General features: G+C 37.0%; 1 protein-coding gene across 3 annotated transcripts in view; it reads right to left on the bottom strand.

Moving 5' to 3' along the window:
* Positions 1–2156: 2156 nt before the first annotated feature.
* The window catches only part of ANKIB1 (ankyrin repeat and IBR domain containing 1), a 94244-nt gene continuing 82248 nt past the window's right edge, over positions 2157–14152 (bottom strand). The window contains exons 13-20 of one of the 3 annotated variants that reach the window (XM_050709062.1): positions 13838–13924; positions 13678–13744; positions 13137–13282; positions 11329–11507; positions 10032–10083; positions 6845–6956; positions 5685–5818; positions 2157–5352 (exon numbers count right to left, since the gene is read on the bottom strand). In XM_050709062.1, the coding sequence (XP_050565019.1) occupies positions 4600–5352; positions 5685–5818; positions 6845–6956; positions 10032–10083; positions 11329–11507; positions 13137–13282; positions 13678–13744; positions 13838–13924 (1530 nt within the window). In that variant the 3' untranslated portion in view covers positions 2157–4599. The remainder of the gene's footprint in view (positions 5353–5684; positions 5819–6844; positions 6957–10031; positions 10084–11328; positions 11508–13136; positions 13283–13677; positions 13745–13837; positions 13925–14152) is intronic. The other 2 variants (XM_035545407.2, XM_035545405.2) reach the window with 2 other exon arrangements.

Raw genomic sequence — 14152 nt, 5'->3', positions numbered from 1 at the left:
CTGCTTGCTGTGTTAGCCCTGCCAGAAAGCACAGCCGTTCTGGAATCCTGAACACGGCAGGCTCACAGCGTAATAGTGTGGCTTTTTGTCTCACACTAGTCAAAGGATCTGCTGCAGCAGCCAACAAACGGAGCCTGAGCTTCACTGAAGTCCAGTGGGACTTCACTGTAGTACCTGGTTCTGATCTTGGTACCTGTGGCCTTTGGCATTCTTTGCGCCATCTTGCAATGACAAATGTGAGTACATGGGACAATTGTGAGTGCACTTCATTTTCCATCAAGCGTTACAGCACATTGCACGATTTGTTGGATTCTGCACCTAGTTCAGACTTGCCTTGGGTATTTTTCCAGAGTTTAGTCTGGGAGTTTTTCCTACAGTCTCTGTTTTGTTCCTTTTCTGGCTCTGTTAGCAAACAAACGTTTCTCTACGTTGCTATTACAATGGACTGTAGAACTATACTCATCCTTACTTGAGTCCAATCAAGTTTCTTCAGAGGTGAAATGGGACTTCTGTGCTGTGTTGGCACAGCAGAAGCTCAGTATTCAAACAAAACTTAGAAGGGCTGGCAAGTATGAAAATAGCAGTGTAATAGGAAATTATACGATGACATTTTCTTTACATAACAAATTGCTATTTGTTTCAGTGTAAAGATGTTTAATGTGAGACTACAGAGCAGAGTCAGACCATTTATGAAAAACGTTTTGTCCTTTGCTTTTTTTCAGCAGTAGCTACAAATAGTTTTTGCCCTATCTGGAACAGTGGTCTTTAGTAAGTCTATTCAAAGTGCGCTCTGGTGTTATCTCACCCATTTATCTAATTTAAAGCTCTAACACTATTTTAGAGATCTATATGGCAGAAAGTGCAAAAATCCATTAAGACTGGCAGTGTATTAAGGGGAAGTTACTTCATCTAAATATCGTACATATATTGTTGCATAATGCATGGACATTATATACACCATAAAGGTCTGTATCCTAAGTTTATTTCTCACCATGTATATTGTGCTCTCTTTGTACACATTGAGTAAGTGTGGTTTTTACTTAGACCATCACAGAATCTGTCAATTTCTTCTGCCTTCCAGGACAGAAATCATCTGAAATAATGGAGAATGGGGTAAATGGTAGCCAGGACTGCAGTGCTCAGTAACACTGTCTCTGTATGCTGCAAAAAACAGAACAGGAATTTTAAATGGCTGTCTGCTGCTGTGCATTACACATTCTGTGTATAGATGTCATAGAAAGATGGCCGCTAACTCCAGATGCCTGAACAGAAAATAAAGAAGGGGGTTAACTAGACTAATTTCCAAATAAATCTATTTTTATTTTATTTTATTTTTTAAATTGCAGAGTGCAAGCATTTCTGCTATAGCATTCATCTAGTATTCTTTGCAATGGCATTAGTGAAGTTTGGCTGGCTAATTAATATGACATTGCAGTTTGTATGTACCCCTAAAAATGATGCTGTTGCCTACGTGGACTGCCATGATAAAAAATGTAAACAGTAAGGTAGACAGCAAGACTGACTGTGGCATTTGCAGAAGTAAAAATGCTAACAGCAGAGTAAGACTTTTTTTTTTTTTTTTCCCACATGAAGTATTTTATAAATAAAATTGATCTGATAATATGAGCAGAAGGTGCAGTGGCCAAAAGATAACTGATGAATAATTCGAATAATTATATTCAACGTTGCTCATAGAAAAACACCTGGGTTCATAAATTGATAAATACTCCTTAAAGCCACTTTTATAAAGGTATATCATTCTTGTGTCATTAACAGTTCTTATGTAAAAAATAAAACTAAACAAAAAACACGACAAAATCCCCTGTCTTTCTCCAGTATCTTTCGGTGGATACGAAGTTTATACTGAACCTCTATCTGGTTATGTCAAATATTTTCTTGTTTGTATTCTATTTATCTGTATATTCATGCAAATGACTTAAAAGGAAAAAACTAAAAACACGCAAAAATCTTCTGCATTTTGTATTTCACAGCAGAAAGGAGTTCTGTAAAGATCAAGACCTGCATAATTTTAAAATGACACCGTCCTGTCAACAACTACATTTAAGAGTTTCTTGGTGAGACGTAACCTTAAGTTATCTACGAAAAGTTGAGGGAAAAAGGTTTAGCAGTCTAAGATGAGATAAGACAGAACGGAATTAGTTTAAGTAATAAATGTTTAATCAAAGAATTTTACATATTATTAACAGCATTCATTTGGCCAAACATCTACATGGTTGTAGTATCCTACTTGTATATAAAGTGGGAATGTATCAAGTATAGACTATGAAAGTGCAAATAACAATTCAAGGTTAGAGTAATTTTTTACATTATAAAATTAACAGGTTTACAAAATAGTCTTGCCAAACTTTATTTTTGAATTGTAAAGTCAATGACTATGGTGTTAAAATAAGTACCAAGAAAATACAAATTTAATAGGCTAAATTCATGCTCATAAGAGTAACACAGAAACAATGGATATACTGCACAACCTAACCAAATTACAAAAACCAGAACCCACAAACTTCACTATCTTCACAGAGAGCACTCTTACATATCTTACTGTAGCTTTGCAAGACATCTCAATGCAATACACACAATCTTTGTGAGAATCTTTCTATCCAGAGATCACAATTCAAGGAAGCTATGTGAGTTAAACAACTTTCAGACCAATTCCTGTTGATAGTTCATGAAGAACTGTTTTAGTTGAAGGACCTTATACCATAGAACGATTTAAAGTAGGTATTTTTCTAAGATGTCCAAGGGTTCATGATTATGCCAGGAACATGGCAGCTAGAAGAAAAGCTGGAAAATGATTTGAGACTATTCTATTCCTTTCTCTCTAACAATGCTTGCAAAATGAACTAGGTTTTTATGGGGTAAGGGTAAAATATTCTTATTTCATTTTTTACTAATATGAACCTTGTGACTGCAAGGTTCAAAAGCAGGATTTGCATGAATTCAATACACTCACTTGAACTCACAGTTATCAATACATAAACTTTGCTATCATGACACTTGCCTATACACACTCAGTAGTAATAAACTTTATATCATATCAACAAATCTCTGGTAACAGTTAATCAGAACTTAAAATGGAGTGTATGTAATTTGCTCGTGTTACGAGAAGTTTTGATTATATGTAACTAAAACAGCCATTTCGACAACTTAATCTAGTTGTAATTACATACTGTACCATTGTATCTCACTAACTGTAGATCGATGCTTTTAAGCAAATCTAAAACCAGTATTTTTTTTTCCACGGTACAACAACTAGGAAGAGGGGTTTTACGGTGTGTTTTTTGTTTTTAACACTAAACAGTAATCACACAGCAAATGAATATTGTGCAATTGAACAAATACCTAGCAGTGTTTTGTTTATGCAAAAACACTGATTGAACATTTAGTTATTTACTGTAAAGGCAAGGCCATGGGTGGTTGTATGGAGGTCTTTGCAATTAATAGCATAGTTACTCCAGAACAGACACTGAATTTGAATTACTTGTTTAACTGTGGCAACTATCCAGTTGGGTTAGGCAAAGGCACCGTAACATGTTGAGCAGAATCTGTTATCTGAACTTTAATTGTGGGACTGGCTAATATATGAAAATTCTGTATTCCTATATTTTTATAAAACGTTATCATTAAAAGTAATTGCACTATTAGTGCATAGAATGCTTTGTAGAATTATGAAAACAAAGAACTATGATTGCACTTCCATTAAAGTGTCTCTTAAAATACAGCATAGCTGTTGCTAACTGACTGTATTTTAATATTTAAAATAACTGTTTAACAGCAGCATTAGGTTTTATTAACTTAAGATACAGGCTACATTTAATTAAATGCAGTCACCATGGCAACACATGCCAGTTAAATTTAGAGAAGCAATGCTACCCAGTGGTTTCTTTCACTGCTAGGAATTGTGGGATTAGTTTGATAGAGTAACACTGCAGTGTTTTGTTAGGCTACCGCCAGCTCACTATTCACAGTTTGGCACGTTTGGACTGTAAATAGACATGAAAAAATCTTTGATTTTAATGTGAAAGAATATCCCCTAAAACTTGTTCCTGGAGCAGTACTAAAGAGAAGCATTAAATACCTCAGTTCACACTGCTAACAAAAAAATGAAAAATGAGTAAGGAAAAGTTATGGAAAACAAAACAAGCAAGCAAACAAACAAACAAGAATTGCTAAATGTTATTTTGGTGAAAGAATGAATTCTAAAAAAATGGAATAAACTATTTCTTAGGAAAACCAACCAAAATAATCAGTGTAAGCCTTTAATCTGTACTTTCAAGTTAAGGATCATCAACCTAAGGCTAAACAGATGCTGCATTGTATTAGGAATGTGGAATACAACCTACTTATTCCTTTTTCTTGAGAGCAAAAAGGCAAGTACTACCTAATTAAATGCAAAGGATATTCCTTGAAAGGTTCACATAATTACAAAGAACTACAATTCAAGAGAACCCCTAAATATCCGTCGTTACGTCAGTGGTTACAACTGAGCTGTAATTATGTGGATCAAAGCCTCCATAATGCTTACTCCACATACTGTACCATCCGTCTCCGCCATTCGGTTACTCCAGATTTCGGTTTTGTTCATACCAGATGCACATGTTCAATCCACTCACTTGAGGTTTGAGGAGTCTGACTTGAAGTGTCTCCTGAACCATCCAGGGTGCTTGCTCCTTCCCTGGCATTATCACCACTCGGTGAAACCGTTTCACCTGGAATAACATTTTCTTCAGAAGTGCTTTCTTCTGTTTGGGTTCCTCTGCCTTCGTTTTTGAGTGCATCCTCAAATAGTGCATGCTCTTCCTGAGGCTCCAACCCTAGGTCTATAACATTTGGCTGTCCTCCTGACCTATCTTCAGTACTAGGTTGCTGTGAGTCCTCATCCACTTCTGTACTTGTTGAGGGGATCAGAGCAATACTCTGCGGGTTCATGTCATGAAACCAGGCCATAATATTTCCAAGAAGATTTTCACTGGTATTGGGATCTTGGCTGCTGGAATCAGCATCGCTAGATGTCGAGTATAATCCACTTCTTGTATCGCTGCAGGGGTGTGAATGAAGACGATCAGCTGAAAAGGGATCACTGCCTGCGCCTAGTCTCATCAGGCTGTCACCAAGTTCTAACAGCTCAGAGCTGCTCAGCGCAGCTCTTGGGTTATCTATACTTATGGGAGCAGAGTCCAGTCTTGTAGGCAAAGAGGTACCTATTGCTCCTAAAGATGCCTCGTTATTTAGAAAGTCTCTGGTTTCTTCATCTATGGCCAAGCCTGATTCTTGTAACGATAACTGAATAGCTAGCAGGATGTTTGGGTCGTCCTCATCCAAAGAACTCAGAGCCTGTGGAAATACGTAAGGTTGCTTTCAGAATAAAACTTTCATCTTGTAACATATTTTGGATTAAAAGTAATTTGGCCTCAAATCTTAAATTCACAATTGATTGACACATGTAATTTATCAGAATCATTTTTTTACTGATACAGTTGCCAGCAATTTAAAAGCTGATGATTGTTCAGCAATTCTTACTGGTGTGAATATGTAATTTGTTGCCCTGGACTCTCCTTCTCTTGTTGAAGAATTAAGAAATTTTGCAGAGACAACATGACACAGAAAAGCAGAGAAGAGGAAGGCAAGTAAAACAGAGAGAATGGAGAAGAGGTTAGTGGAGATACCTGAAGAGAATCCTGGTTTTCAGAGCGACTGACAGGGGTATAGTCATGAAGCGAAGAGCTGTGCAGAATACCCATAGAAGCTGAACTCACCATGGAAGTGCCATGTCTTCTGCTACTGCCACCTTCCTGAGTGTCTGTTTGGGCAATTGAAATAAATACATTTGAGGAACAAGTCAGAAAGCCTTCTCCACTATCATTTACCGACAGAACCTCTTGCCTTACGTTAACATACGTTAACAGTATGCACTGTTGGTCACTAAAATATCCAAGTGTTTAGTCAAATTCTAGTCCTCAAACTAACAAGATGGTTTTCCATTTTACTTGCAATAGGGAAGGATCAAAGTTCACCAATATTCTTTTTACTGTTTCTAAAATAAAGCACGTATTTGTTTACTTCTCCTCTGTAAAAGACTTACTTTGTTTTTAAAGGACAAGCCACTGGGCTTAAGTTCATGAGACATGGAGGAGAGAATTTTTGCTGCTGGAAATTTTTGCTGCTTTTCCACACAACTGGAAGCTCTGAAGAAGCAGAGTCAGATTATGATTCGGATTTGAGCTATTTTGGTACCTTTGCAGAAGCTCCTGGCAGCTCAGAGAGACCCAGAGAGCCAAGTTACAGTGACCTGAGTGCACAACTAGCCATGGCACCGCTTGGAAGAGCAGCATGCTGGAAGTCATAGCCTGTGCCAACTTGTCTCCAGGCTGTCTTGGCCAGTACAGCAGTTTGTGAGCAGGGTTTTGTGATACAGCCTTATGGCTACCTTCCAGCAGTCCTGTAGCAGGGGAAATCTCATCTAGGCTCACAGCAGCAACTGGTCCTTTTAATTTGCATTGAAAGGCCGGTATATAGCTAAGACTGGCATATGAAATACATATTTTTCAAAGTTTCTTCAGAAAAACAAGCCTGCTGTAAATAGCTAAGGAATTGCTAGTGGGAAGATCAATGTATTTCCCTTTAAAAAGAGGAGCAGCCACAATGAAGTCAGCAATGCTTCTAAAATCACATAAAACAGTGCGACAATGAGTCTTAATGTTGTATTCTGGCAAGTATAACGATATATTTGAAACTTGTTTAAAATGCATCCCTAGGAGAACACTGTGGTTGCTACTAAAAATTTCTGAAGTAGCAAGAGAATGAACAGCCCCAGGCAGGACCATACCTAAGGTACTCTCACTGGGGTCATCAGGATCTGGAGTATTACTTAGCAGACTGTGCATGTCTCCACGTCGACGCTGCCTGTGCCTCCTCCGATACTGAAATTCAGCATATTCCTGCATAAACCAAAGGTTACAAAATACAGGGCAGCATGCAGTAATATTTTTCTGATGTGACGAGCACCACATTTTTATAAAAAATGTGTGATTTTATAGTTTTATTATAAAATCACCTGTTTTCAGAAAAATAAATTGCAAGTTATATCATGCAATGCTTAAAACAAAAACAAAAAAAACAACCAACAACCACCAGGTAATCCTAAATCTATAAAATAACGAATTAGCAACTAAAAATACTTGAGGTTCCACCAATATTTTAATACTTGCAATCTCCCTTTTTAAATAATTCCAAGTACCCTTCTTTTTGTTTAAAAACTTTGATGCCAAACGTTACACACACACACACACACACACACACACTTTTTTGTAAAAGTGTACCTACTGATTTTAGAACATAAAAACAATTAATGTGAGTTAGACCAGTAGGTCATGTCAGGGTCCTGTTGCTAGCAATGGCCAGTAGAATATAACTTTGGAAAAATACCAAAACCCAGCAGATATATACGGGTACTTGTTACACTTTTCCCAGGTTCCAGGACACTATAGCTCAGGAACTTCTTAGGCCATAGCTGACACTCTTCTACTGAGCAGTCTTTGATGGATTTTTATTCCATGAATTACAAATCTCCTATCTTTGCCTAACCTGAGCCGTTAATAAGTCACACCATACAGATTTGAACTGCCACAGACTGTATTTTCTCACGGTGTATGTATTTACCAAAGGCAGTTTATATAACATTTATGGGAAAGACTAAGATCCCAATGGTTAATTATCTTTATTCCTGGAAATAAATGTTTCCATGTCCATATCTTCACTAACATTAAGAGATTAATTTTATGCTTGAAGGCAAATTTCCAGATACGTTTTTTGGCTAGTACCTGACTGTGTAGGTAAGGTCTTTCACTAATCTCAGTAATTGATTTACCCAAGGGAAAAAAAATATACACACAGGTACTTCCCCTCAGAGAAGAATACTGCTAATTTCTTCCCTAAAACCCAGCTTGGCAAATCTTGAATCCAAAGGCTTCCTTTGGCCAAATGACTTGAGAACAATAGCATTACCATTAATGTTCCTTTCTTACATTAAGTCTACATCCCAGAATATCTCAATGTCTAAAATATCTAAAATTTAAATCAAGAAATGTCATTGCTCTTACACAATGACCTTATTAATTTTAATGATATTGTGATGGTATGTTGTCTTTCCATGAAGTGTTTCAGATCAAATTCTTATTCATAATGACACATACAAGCCAAAAAGATTTGTCACAAAATGATCAGTGTGGGAAGATTTTTGTCTATGTAAGAAGAAGATCCATGAAAATTGTAAGATCACAAAAATAACTGTACTGGATCAGATGAAAGGCCCATTTAGCCCAATATCCTGTCTTCAACAGTGGTTAGCAGTAGGTGCTTGTTAGCCTATGGGACTTCCTAAACGGAAGGCAGACGTTGTTTCCCAAACAACGGAAAATGAAATCTTGATATGAAGCAATGTAAGTGAATTATTTAAAAACATATATAATTGTATCACTATGAATCAGATAAGGAATAATGAGAAGAGGTCACTGAACATTAAGATTTTTTAGTCATAACAGATCTTATCTTTCATCCGTTCGCGATAGAGTCATGGATTGTACCAACAGCCCCTTAACTATACTTTTGGTTGCTTTTTAACGCGTTATATAGAGATCTTGATACCACTGCTAACATTTTATTTCCGATTACTTGTAACAATTTTGTACATGTGATCAAAGGAACTTTTATTTTGTTGTGTTGGAACTTCATGGTTTCACACAACGGCGTACAACACCCCACAATCTTTGCTAAAACCAGTAAGGTTATATTTTCTGTGATAACATGGTATGCACAGATGTTCTACTACTTGCCAGTAAAAGTACAGCTCTACATCAAAAATTTTGTATTGAAAACCACTAAAATAAACAAAGATGACCATTATTAATTCTACAAAATTCATTTAGCATAGGTGGTTGCAAGTATCTTTGATAGCTACATAGCAAAGAAGCCAACTTGCATAATACAGTGCCACATTTAGGCAAATCATAAAAACTTGTAAGCAATCATCTAAGCATGACTGCCATGGCACCTGCTGCTAAACAGATTATCAACATACTGCTGATCAGCTTCTTCTCATAACCAGTTCCACTGATGATAATGGAATTATTTCAAAAGAAAGGAATAAAGGAACTAGGCAGGAGAAGCAAGTTGATCTTTTGTAGAGAAACAAGCTATTTTCTCACCAGCATGATGCTCACCAACAATAGCAAAGGAAATATATAGAAAAAGTACGTGGAGTTTTCCAGGATGCTTTAAAATCACTAGCTGAAAAAAAAACAGCAGCAAGGAAATGTTGAGATGAAGCTTCTTTCCTAACTGAATGCTTTAATCTTTAATCTAATGTTCTCAAAATATTAAATAAAAATTAAGATGATGAAGAAAAGCTTTATAGGAAGCTTCTCACATTTCAGTACACAGTCTTGAACATTATATACTCTTTCCCATATATAGATGGTGAAATATTCATTTAAAAATTTTTAGTTTTCATTCTTGTTTTAAATACCAGAAGTTTACCTAATTTGACTATTTCCATCCTACTTTAATACATAAAAGTAAAAAGAAACATTTCAAATGGTTAAAATATTTGGGTATATACCTGTATGTTTTTTGTAGGATTGTTACGGAAGGATGGAAATTTCTTAGACTTTCTCAAATTCTGCTGAAATAATGTTGCATTGAAACGTAACCTACACAATTTCATATATTTATTAAGGTTTTCCAGCACATAGAAACCAGTTTATACATAATTCTAAAGCTGGTTATGTACTTGAAAAATGAAGATGCCATCTTAAATAACCATATCCATGTTAATGTTACTGCACAGTTAGCTATGCATATATTTCCTTCTATTGTGAAATAAATAATAAGGTAAGCTTAAACCAATTTGAAAAGCTTTAAATCAAAATAAGGAAGCTCTTCATGCAGACCACAGTCATACCTGTGTTTCTAGAAAATGCAGAAGTAACTTAAAGATTTAAAAAGAAATAGTTTACCTCAGGGGATGCAAATCCTAAATACTCCCAATCCCACGTTCCACCAGCAAAACTATAAAATTAAGAGATATACCATAAAATTCAGAGTTGGAACAAAGTAAGAACAGTATACATAGCTTCAAAACCTAACAACATATAAAACTGAGTGCAACTGTAACTCTCTTAAGTTAACAAGTCTTCTGCTCTAATTCTTACCTTTAAACTCATTTAGGAAGCTACAAAATTACAATAGAAGTGTTGACTATTCCAGAACTGCTTGATATTTCTATCAAATATTTATAGAATTTTGGAGCATTTCAGGTATTTAGTGACAATTTGGGAGGAAAAAAAAAAGTGAAATGGAAGCCATGACATTTAATCATTAATGTATCACAAATGGGGAAGCAATTCAGGCTGCAAAGTACAGAGCAGTAATTCTCAAATCACATTTTTCACAAAGGTGAAAAAGGTGAAAAGGTGAAAAGCTGAAGTCAAAATACTGAGGGTGAAAATACATTTTCAAACTGTGTACTGTCCTCAGGGTATCCTGAGTAACTGCTGCTATGGGAGAGGTGGGTGGGGAGGATAATCCTTACAAGTAATTATGCCATGTAAATTCTTTGTCATGAAGTAGTAATTGAGTTTTCAAATTGATGCATATGTTAATGTATTTAAAAAAAAAAAAAAAAACTTAGGTTTACGTTTTTAATTTGACACCATGAAAGACAGAAGTGCATGGTTTAAAAAATAATTCCCACAAAACAGTAGTGAAACAATACTACCCAATTTGGTCAATAACCTCTTTAAGGTTTTATGTTTTTTTGTTTTTGTTCTTGTTTTTTTGGTCTTTGTTTTCTTTTCATTTTGTGTTTTACTTAAATATTGCTTTCAAATCACACTACTTATTTGCTAACCAGCTAACCATGCTGACTTACACCATGAACTTGGTTCTTCTGTAAGTGCTAATGAAGAGGTGAAAAAAGAAAACAAACAAACAACAATCCTCACCACCCCAGTGCTCAAAGACATTTCTTGCACTTGGCCTTTGACACAATTTTAAAAGCCAGGAGAGGTTTCTCATTTGCAATTTCATCAACAAAGGGAAGGTGATTAACAGCACGTGAGCATTAGGGTTTGTAAAAAAGCTGTAATTCCGTAAGGATCAAGTGACCAAGAAAATGTAACTATCTGGTGATTTATGACCACCAAGTTTATCAGCTCCACTTTACCTTGCTGTCAAAGAATGACAAGGGATTGACCCACTCTGACAGCTACCAAATTAACTTTTTTTAGTTGCAAACTATTTTGTTTGGATTACCTGCGCCTGGGTGCTTCTGGTGAGTCTGCAGGAGCAACACCACGGGCTACAGAGGCCAAGAATTCTTGCCGCTTCTGCTGCACAAGACAAGCTGCACGGATGATTTTATGGCGAGGAGTCCGAAGGTAAGGCCTGTTCACTTTCTGTGCAAGGTCTTCAGTGACCATTTCTAGGTCTGTCTGCAGTAGTTAATAAATACAGAATAGAATACTTTCACAGTGAAACGAAAATCTGGCAGAACTCTACACCATAAATACTGAATGGAATGATTTCCATTTTCCTGAAAATACCATCCAGATAGAAGGTCCATCAGTTCTCTGAAACACTAACTCTCAAATAATTGTTAAAACTGAAGAAATGATAGAGATCCCCCTTAGCAAGATCACCTCTAATTGTTTGTTTTCTGCCTATCCATCTCTTCTTTCTTTGATGCAGTTAACAGAGACAGGAATCAATTTTTTATTTGGTGTTCATTACGTTGTCTGGAACAACGACCTTGATTCATCAGTAAAGACTTTGTGGTGGATGATGACTAAGCCAGACCAAACTTGTCAGTGCATGCTTGGAAGCCTGCTCTATCAGGCCTGAAACTATCAGTTGCCCCAACTTTTCCATTGTGATTCAGGCCCTGGCTCGAATACTACTCCATATCATAGAATCATTAAGGTTGGAAAAGATTTCCAAGGTCATCTGGTCCAACAAACCATGTCTCTAAGCACCACGTCCAACCTTTCCTTAAACACCCCTAGGGACGGTGATGCCACCACCTCCCTGGGCAACCCGTCCCAATGCCTGACTGCTCTTGCTGAGAAGAAATGTCTCCTCATTTCCAACCTGAACCTCCCCTGGTGCAACTTGAGACCATTCCCTCTAGTCCTATCACTAGTTATCTATCTGTGAGAAGAGGCCGATCCCCAGCTCCCCACAGCTTCCTTTCAGGTAGCCGTAGAAAGCAATGAGGTCTCCCCTGCGCCTCCTCTTCTCCAGACCAAACAACCCCAGTTCCCTCAGCCACTCCTCATAAGACCACTGTGGGCAGATACTTGAGCTTGTTACTCACTGGAGTTTGAGCATGTACCCCAGTTACTCCATGTGTAACAAGCCATTTGGGGTCTCCACCCCAAAATATCTGCCCTTCTAGCCTATCCCTTTATTGACCTGAATGTTCTCCTCCAGCTTGCAGTACGGCTTCCCTGCACACATTCGTGCAATGAACATCTATTGGGGCCCTAAAGGAAAGAAAAGTAGGCAGCAGCCCCTGCAGCTGAAGCATCCCCACCCTCACCCCTCGGTTCTCCCACAGCTTTGCCTCTCACCCCCTCATCTGACACATTAGTAGGGAAAAACAGGAAACAGGAGCTACAGAAGAAGAAGACAAGTTGATGGAAGATCCTTCCTACCCCAGAATAACACCTGCCCTGATCCAGGCCTCCTCTGATGTAACTGTCTACTTGCTGCTTTCTGGGGAGGGCTTCTTCTGGATTTGGGCTATGAAGCTTGCTCAAAGTGAGAATTCAGCTAAAATGTTATTTCAAAAGGAGGTTAACAGAAATGATTTTCCTTTTTTTCCCCTTCCACCCGTCCTTGCCCTTTTTATTCTGCAGCCATGTGTTGTTTTTCATTCATCCTAAAATTGAACTAAAAGCTACTGTCATAGAGTATTAATTTTCCCTCTGCATTAATTGTCCAGACTTGTTTACAAATACTAAGTAAGTATATCAGTTTTACACTACAAAAATGGAAACAAGACACTGATAACTAACACTACCAATAAAAGAACAGAAAAGCAAACAATATGCATGGATTACCTGCATAAGTTCAAATATTTCTTTCTTTGTGCTTTTAGGCTCCAAAAAGAATCCATATGGATAAGAACACTTGAGAATGCGGCGAGTTTTTAGAAGCTCCTGTACTGCATCTTCGATGAATGTGGTATCAGGACAGCCTCCCTCAGCTGTAAGACGATACAACATTGTGAAAATATTTTCCTGCTGATGTCAGCATTTATTTTAGTATAAGAGATTTCCACCAAAAATGTGCACATCAGCTAAATATTTTGCAAATAAACAGCAGCAGGTTCACCACAAGTATACCATGTTCTTACTACAAGAACTCAGCACAGAATATTAACTTCTCTCTTACTAATGCTGCTTTCCCTCTGTCTTTGAAAGATATATGATTTACTGTACATTTAGCTTTCATCCACTGCTTAGGAATTGTACTACTGGAGGGATCACATCACACAGCAGACTGATGTGAGCTCTATTCAAGAGGCTTAGCTGTAATACATTTGATTTGATTTCAGATCAAATTCGCAGTTCACAGCAATAACTGACATATTCTACTTACTTCCGCTGAGAGCTCTACTCAACTGCTCCATCTTTTCTTTGGCTGTTTTTAGAAGGCGCTGTTCTAACTAGAACAAGAAAACAAATAAAATAAAATAAGCTCATTATTTTGGGATGAATAAAATGGAAAAAAGAATGAGTAAAAATGATTTGAGCCATACCTGGTAGCTAAGTTCATGGTTCTTAAACCTTGTGTAATAGTGCATAAACCTATCCAGTTCTTGAAATCTTCTATGCTTCTTTTCGGCCTGGAAAATAATGGGAAAGGAAAACAAATCAAGACAAGTCTTATGGCTTAATTTAATAATCATCATTAGATATAATTACATAACTGTTTATACTTCCTCTACACGTAAAGCATTATATACAATGCTGACAAGTGATATGTATGAGAAGAGAGAAATGTAATTTTTGGAATTCCCAAGCCTGCAAATACTGTAACTGACAGTCAATGCACTGTGTGTGTGCATACTATT

The sequence above is a fragment of the Cygnus atratus genome, chromosome 2, assembly GCF_013377495.2.
Source record: "Cygnus atratus isolate AKBS03 ecotype Queensland, Australia chromosome 2, CAtr_DNAZoo_HiC_assembly, whole genome shotgun sequence".
Classification (NCBI taxonomy): domain Eukaryota; kingdom Metazoa; phylum Chordata; class Aves; order Anseriformes; family Anatidae; genus Cygnus; species Cygnus atratus.
Note: the sequence above shows the minus strand (reverse complement) of the source record. Positions and strands in the feature narration are given on the sequence as shown.